The sequence below is a fragment of the Solanum stenotomum genome, chromosome 8, assembly GCF_019186545.1.
Source record: "Solanum stenotomum isolate F172 chromosome 8, ASM1918654v1, whole genome shotgun sequence".
Taxonomy (NCBI): Eukaryota; Viridiplantae; Streptophyta; class Magnoliopsida; order Solanales; family Solanaceae; genus Solanum; species Solanum stenotomum.
This window is the reverse complement of record NC_064289.1, coordinates 18,168,169-18,176,287: the sequence shown is the minus strand read 5'-3', so window position 1 is coordinate 18,176,287 and position 8,119 is coordinate 18,168,169. Positions and strand designations below refer to the sequence as shown.

The 8,119-nt window shown below is 35.3% G+C and overlaps 1 protein-coding gene across 1 annotated transcript; it reads left to right on the top strand.

The window, feature by feature from the left end:
- The first annotated feature begins 2,060 nt into the window (after positions 1-2,060).
- LOC125875159 (E3 ubiquitin-protein ligase RSL1-like) lies at positions 2,061-7,883 on the top strand. Its single transcript, XM_049556252.1, has 3 exons — positions 2,061-2,941; positions 4,213-4,964; positions 7,416-7,883. Exons 1-3 carry the CDS (start codon positions 2,228-2,230, stop codon positions 7,528-7,530), a joined length of 1,581 nt encoding a protein of 526 aa, XP_049412209.1. The 5' UTR covers positions 2,061-2,227; the 3' UTR covers positions 7,531-7,883.
- Positions 7,884-8,119: the final 236 nt, after the last annotated feature.

Genomic DNA, 8,119 nt, shown 5'->3' with positions numbered 1-8,119 from the left:
TGTTGATGCTGGTTTTCGAAACACAAAAGGATTTTTAGCTCCATACAAAGGACTATGCTATCATTTGCAAGATTACCGAGGAAGTGAAAGAGAGCCTCAAAATGCCAAAAAACTATTTAAATATAGGTATTCATCTCTGCGCAATGTGATTGAACGGATTTTTGGAGCTTGAAAAAAATAGGAATAATGAAACGAAGACATGAACCATTATTATATTGATACACAATTAAAAATTGTCCTAGCTTGTGCAATGTTACATAATTATTTATGAGAATACCAAAGCACTGTTGAAATATTTATGGTCTATGAACATGAAAATATAGTTGCGGATGATATTGACCAATAAATGGCTCAAAGTAACAATGTTGGTTCGTCCTCTCGGTCACATGATCGAGAAATGCAAGTTCAACGTGAGAAAATTGTCCGTACTATGTGAGCGGATTATATTAAAGACTAGTACACTACAATTTATGTTCAATTTTTTTTAATTAAATTAAAGTTAGATGAAACAATTACTTAATTGGAGAACAAATAGCTTTGTAATAATTTATTATGTGATTTTATAAATTTTTGTTTATTTGATAAGATTGAATAAACAATTTGGGCTATTTTAATAGTTTTACAACTTATGAAATTTTTATGTTTATAAGAAAATATACAACACAAAATTCCATATCGCATGTCCAAACAAAACTTCAATTTCATCTCATGATTCCATATCATGATTCCTTATCATGTGGCCAAATGGGCCCTAAGTAGGCGTTTGGCCATGCGACACCATATCACGATATGGTATCGTGAGATGGAATCAGCGTTTGAACATGCGATTTTACGCTGATTCCATCTCATGATTCCATATCATGAGATATGATTTCATATTCTCATAAAACCATGATATGGGAATTTCGTATCATGATTTGAGATATTTTTAATACAAAAATTGATCCACAAGGTTATATTTTGTTAAAACAACCCCACATTTATATCTACTAACCATTTATTTTATATGTAAATAAAATTTATAATGACATCATTACTTTTTAAAATTTATTGTTCTAACTGACATAAAATTTATTATTCTCACCAACATATAGTTACTTTAACTCACACCAACCGATTGTTGAGTAATACTAAATACTAGTACACTACAATTTATGTTCAACTCTTTTTTATTGAATTAAAGTTTGAAGAATTAAAGTTAGATGAAACAGTTACTTAAGTGGAGAATAAATAGCAATGAAATAATATATTATGCGATTTTATAAATTTTTGTTTATTTGGTAAGATTGAATAAACAATTAGGGCTATTTTAATAGTTTTACAACTTATGAGATTCTTATATTTATGAGAAAATATACAATATCAAAATTTCATATCGTATGTCCAAACAAAACTTCAATTATATCTCATAATTTCATATTAGGATATTATATCATGTTCGCATGGCCAAACAGGCCCTAATATTTATATGCACTTCTGAGACACACCAACCAACCAACAATAAAATGGGTATTTAAAGAAAACATATCAGATAACAAAGTGCATATAAATACTCAAATACTCCGGTTCATTTCATTGACCCAAGTTCCAAAGTTAATCGTGAGGATTGGAGGATTTCATAACCAATCTCTTGACCAAATTACCTTAAGGTCATTTCTCCGTGGTAAAGCATTCGTGTTGATAACGTGATTTAAAATATAAGCTCATAATGATATAATATAAAGAAAAGAAGACAAAATATGGAGATGAAGAAGATGATTTTTTTTTTATTCAAGTGTGTCATCCAAATGGTGAATGATATTTTTATTTATAGTGTTGAGATATCATAACCAAAGTTCACCTTGAAATTATACATAGTTATCCACCAAGGTTCATATCACCTTGAAATTATGAATTCAATTAATTCTTGAAGAAATCAAATGGACAATCCACATTTAACAACGTAACAAATATAATAAAAAGCTATAAATTTTAAGGATAAAAATGGACAAATAAATATTTTTAATCCAATAAAAACATAATAGGCTACTTCAAACAATTGAAGAATATTTTTTGGCCTTTTCCGAACTAACTATAGTGAGAAAAGGACACTCCCAAGACTCCTTTCAAGTTTCATACTCTCTTTTTTCTCATTCCCAATAAATTCAACAGTGAAGAACAAAGCAGAAGGCGAAGAACCGATTGCCATTTATCTCAGTTCCCAAAAGCTCTGAACGCCCAAAAAGTTATGGAAGTTAACGACGATCTCCCCGCCCTACTCGATGAACAACGCCGTGAAATTGCTGCTGCTCAAGCCGCTGAAGACGATCTCCTCTTTGCCTTTCAACTCCAAATGGAAGAGGCTATGATCAACTCTCTCCCAAAAAATGCCGCTTCCAGTTCCAGACTCATTTTTTACGATGAAGACGTCATCCCCAACAACACTGTTTCACATCTTTTCGCTGAGGAATTGTTAAAGTACGAACAGCAAGTCCATGATTGTAAAAAGGCTGAGTCGGAGATGAAGAAAATTGAAGACGACCTCAACCGTCGAATTCACGATCAGGCATTTGCACGCGAGATACAGAGGGTTCCGGAGGATCAGTGGAAGAAGACTGGGGATCATTTACAGAGGCCTTATGGTGAAGGTTCGTCCAAGGGAGGGGTGGCGATGCAAAATGGGGAGTGTTTTAGGGTTTATGTTAAGGGTTTGATGGGTGAAGATGTTGAAGAGACGGATGGAGTTGGGGAAAAACAAGTCGCTGGGATTGGAGTTGCTGTTTGTGACCCGAGTGGTATATTGGTGTTTGAAGTGAGTAAGGGTTTGATTGCAAGTGCTGAAGTCGTCTTGACTGATGAAATTGTAGAGCTGAAAGCACTGATTGAAGGACTTGATGTTGCTACAATGCTGGGTTTGAAAAGGGTTAATTTCTTCTTGGATAGTCAAACAATCTTCCAATATGTGAGACTCCTTGAACTACTACAATGTTGTTTATCTTCTTTGACTAATTAGATATTCCGATGCTGCCCAATCCCAAAAGCTAGCTCATTAATTGCCCAAGATCATAGTTTCTCTGTCCAATAATACTTGTCCACTATTGAATTGTTACAAGGAACACATTAATTGCCCAAGATCATAGTTTCTCTGTCCAATAATATTTGTCCACTATTGAATTGTTACAAGGAGCAGTAAATAATAGGGTAATTTTACCAAATCACTCTTATTAAATATAAGTCATCTAAACATTGAAAAATGAATATAATATTTAGTAGCTAGTGTAAAATAGACGCAACATGGTAAATTATTCATTGATTTTATAAACTGAACAAGTATTGTTGGACATCCCAATAGTATATTGGACAAGTAAAGATGGACAATGGGAGTATTAAAAGTCCAAATTCTCCTTATCTCATTTAATGCCTAGGCTACATTTGGAGAGTGGACAATTCAATATGATATGTCTGACTTATGATGCCATGTTTAATGACTCCAAAAGCTGGCTCACGAGAAGAGTATTTTCCAATACCATATAAAAGTCCAAACACTAAAGCTAGAACAGTTTTTAGATGTTTCCTATATTGTCATAAGAATTTATAATCAGGGTACAAGTAGATGCAAATAGGTTTGTGTGAGTGAATTTGTTCCGAAAAAAAAAAGAAAAGAAAAAAGGTTCTTTTTATTTTTGATAAACGAGAAATTCATTTGTGACCCATCCTTTGGACCAATCACAGCCTTCTAAACTCGGTGGATAATGGGCCCGTCCCTCTACCCTTCTCCACTTAAATACCGGGCTTCGCTTTGCATGGTGTGGGGCATGAACCTGCGACCTAAGCCACAAATCCTCCACCTTTTTGCCACTCGAGCTAGGCATTGGGGGCAAAAAAAAGAAGGAAAAAAAGTTCTTTGTTTTTAAATTTCTTTTTTTAGAGAATATCAGCCCTTCGAATTAGAAAAAGGGACTAGGGAAGAACAATTTAACTCATTCATAATAACTTCTTTGACCCAAGAGTGCATTGTTTTAATAATTGATAATATATTCTAGTGTCTGTCAAATTTTATATTGGAGGATAGCATATATTAGAGTGTATATTTTTCTATCCCTGTACTTACTGAAGAACACTTGGTGCATGTCGAGGCAAATACTATTTTGTCACTTTGAACCTGTAGTGTTTATTTATATTGTATAAATCCCATCTTAGGTTTATCACTATGATTGATCTATGTTTTTGCAGGTTAGGGGCAAGGTGTATCCTAGGAAGGAAAATATTGCTGCGCTTGTTGAACAGGCAACTGCTGGTTTAAGAAAATTTGCAGATTCTATAACATTTGTTGTGGCACCAAACACTGTCAATTTTGCAATTAAACTTGCTACTGATGCGATAGTCTCTCAGGTCAAGCAACCATCAGATTCTACTCGAAAGAGAAAGAGCATCACCGAGAGTTGTGCTATTTGTCTGCAGGACACTGATATGGATCATATGTTTCTAATTAATGGTTGCCTGCATTATTATTGCTTTTCCTGCATGAATAAACATGTGGAAGTTAAGCTCCTTCAAGGAATGCTGCCGAAATGTCCTCATGATGAATGCAAATCAGAGTTGAAAATAGATGACTGCAAAAAGTTCTTGACACCCAAAATATATGATTTGATGAGTGAACGTGTAAAAGAAACTACAATTCCTATCGCAGAAAAGATTTACTGCCCCAATCCGCAGTGTTCCACGTTAATGTCAAAAGCCGAGGTCCAAATTTCTTCCCAAACTGGGGCCAGAACATGCATGAAATGTTGCCACATATTCTGTATCAATTGCAAAGTTCCTTGGCATGAAAACATGACCTGCTTTGACTATAGAAGACTAAACCCTTACAAGTGCGTAGACGATGCAAAGCTCAAGTCTCTTGCTACACAGTGTCGTTGGCGTCAGTGTGCTAAGTGTAACCATATGGTGTCCCTTGCGGAAGGCTGCTATCATATTAACTGCAGGTCCTCTACTTCTCCTTCCTTCTTACGTCCCTGTTGTGCATGTTGGAGTTACATCAACTCCATTAGGTTATAGGGAAGTGATGACTTTTTGGAATGGTTCACAAGAACTTTAGATGTTGCAACCTACAAGCATGGCTAATAGTTCATTCTCTAGTGTTCTCTTTTGAAAGGAAAAATATAAGTAATTATCTAAAGAAGGTAATTTGTAGCATGCACTGCTGTTGTTTTCCTTGTATATTTAGGTTGAGATACTGTTAATGATTGGTAGGAACCTACTCAGAAGATACATATTTTTGTGTCGTAAGTGCACCTTTCTGATTAAGCTTGTCTGACTTAATTGGTAATCATCTGACAACATTTTAAGAATTGCCTACCTGACTAACTAGTGCTGCTTTAAGGCAATAAACTATAAGCTGATGATAAGAATGTTGTTCTTTGTAGCTTAAATTAGCACCAGGTTGTCATAAGCCATGCAAAACGTGTGGCTTGTATTTCCTATCAAGTTGCTTAGTCGAATCAAAACATCATATATTGAAGATGTTGATGAAATTCCTAGTGAAAATCATGAAATTTATTGTTTGACAGTAAAAGGAGGATATATATGTTTACAAAGAATAAAAAAAAACAGAAAAATGTCGCCAATTCTTTCATTGGAAGTTTTTGCTCTATTACTCCATTCTGACTTGGTCATAATTTTGGGTGAAGTTGTCGTGTTGAAATGGCGGGAGTTACAAGTCAGATACAAGATCGTTTTGATGTTATGAAAAAACAGGGCTCTGCTTTTCATGACAGAACTTTTAAATATTTTGCAAGTTCTTCTCATTTTTGTATTTGGTGATTTTAACCATTGCCAATTGAGAATGGAAAAAACATCTGTTTTAAGGAGGTGTGCTAAATAGGGATAGTTTTTTAAGTTGACAGTACAATTAGCGTGTCATGCTGCATATCGGTTTTATTTGGACAAAGAAACCATTTCTTTTGCCAAAATCCTTCTTGTATCCTCTGCTATGAAAGATGGACTGCCTCAATTATGTTGGTGGCGCTGTTTGTTGTCAGTGGCCAACTTGCTCTAAGGCAATTTCTGTAGTTTCATTTTCGGATTGGACCGTTGTAGACTCATCCCATTTTGTAGAAGAGAGCTATAGTGATTTGGTATGAGCACTTCTAGTTTTGGCTGGATCTACTGGAAGGTAAAGCTTTTTAAAGTGGCAACCTTCAACTTCAAGTGTCTTGAGGGAGTCTGGGAAAGTAAATATATTGTCATCAAGGTATAGGAATGATATCGGAGAAAGAATATGATGCTGGTAAGGGTGGTGTGTGTTGGAATAATTTTATCAACTACTAAAAGCAGAAGAGAGCGGAAAACTTAACAGTCACTCAAACTGGCATGACTAGCATCTTTCATCTGTATAATCTTTGTTTTGTTGCATTTTAGGAAGGCCTTAAATACTTATTGATCTAAAAGTATGTGGAAAGCATCATTGCACCTAAGGGTGTGCCCTAGCAGTCAATGAAGTTGGAATGGACCATAGGAGATTGGAGTTTAAATCCTGTCACACGCAAAAATCTGTAGATGGATTCTTCCCCATCTGTGTGTTGGTGAGAGACACTAGGTGCTCAGGGAGTTAGTCGTTTCTTGCGCAAGTTGATCCAAACACCACTCATGTTTAAAAAAGATCTGGAAAGTATCAAATGAAGGCTTATGAACCTCATTAAAGACCGAAAAGGTGACAGAAAGGACCTGAATGCTATGTCCCTTTAGATGATGGAGCATCTGTTCTCTCTGCTTTAGTACTTCCACAGCCTTTGATCTTTGCTTAAAGTGTATGTGATGCGGTCTCTGTCTTCCAATGTTGAGGACTTGTGCTCTACTTCTTAATTGTGAAGAATCGAGCAGTAAGCAAACAAACTTGTACAGAGAAAAGTATAAATAGGAAATATCAGTTGGTGATCCAGACATTTAGTCCCTCCCAAGTCCCAGAAACCATGTAATTATGAATTATGAATATAATTGCTAAATGAGGTCAAAACTAGGAGGGGAAGGTTTTAGGACTGATTCCCACCGATGGACCAGAAACTAAAAGATGTTAAATACTGAGGTAATTTGGTGATCTTTTTCTCCTTGGGTTGTTTTGAAATTTCTTGAAACTTTGTACTTTTATTTCGTGAAATGAAAGGATCTATGTATCTCTAACCGAGTCTAAGGGAATTAGAATTGTTTTATAAACAAATCACATCTGGATAGCTATACTCTTGCCTTTATCTTTTCTTTATTTGGGCAGTGAGTTGGGTATATATGGGGTGTTTCATGGCCTGAAATTATGTTAAATAAGCTGGTACCATTTTTCATGTAAATTTGTGTCTGAACTTCATTTACTTACTGTTCATTTGTGTTGTAAGAGCTAAAGTTTAAGAGCGAATAGCTCAAATGCTTTTTTTTTTTTTGCCCAGATGTGGTCACGAGTTTTGTTACACGTGCGGAGCTGAGTGGAAGAACAAGAAAGCGACATGCTGTTGCCCAATATGGGCGGAGAGAAATATCATTCATCAAGCAAGGAGAGGGTGATTGATTTTGCAGAGGAGATTTGTTTGATGGTGGCTCTCTGTAGTGAGTGCTGTTGTTAATACATGCTAATAGTAGGAGATAGGAGATATAAATTTGGTTTCGTGATAGTTTTGAGGAGATTTGTTTGATGGTGGCTCTCTGTAGTGAGTGCTGTCGTTAATACATGCTAATAGTAGGAGATATAAATTTGGTTTCGTGATAGTTTTGAGGATTCTGTGTTAGTCCATCCATGGTTTGAATATTAGTCCTAAATGAAATGACACTTGCTTGTATTGAGTAGTAGCTCAAATCCTTAACTCCCTACTTCTCCTTTTCCTATGAGAGATTAAACAGGCTCAACCAAATTTACGCCTCGCTCGCAATTCCAGGTTTATTAACCTATATATCAAATCCTTGAAAATTGTATTGAACAATTTTCAAGATTTAAATGGCTCTACTGCAAACATGTGAAAAGTGGAAGTTTGCACTAGTTATAATTTCATTTCTTTGATAAGATACACTGGAATATCATCAATTATATTATCAGCATTCAGCAAGGTTGGTAAGTACATTGAGAGGTAAAGGTTCCACAATCACAGTAATAGGAGGA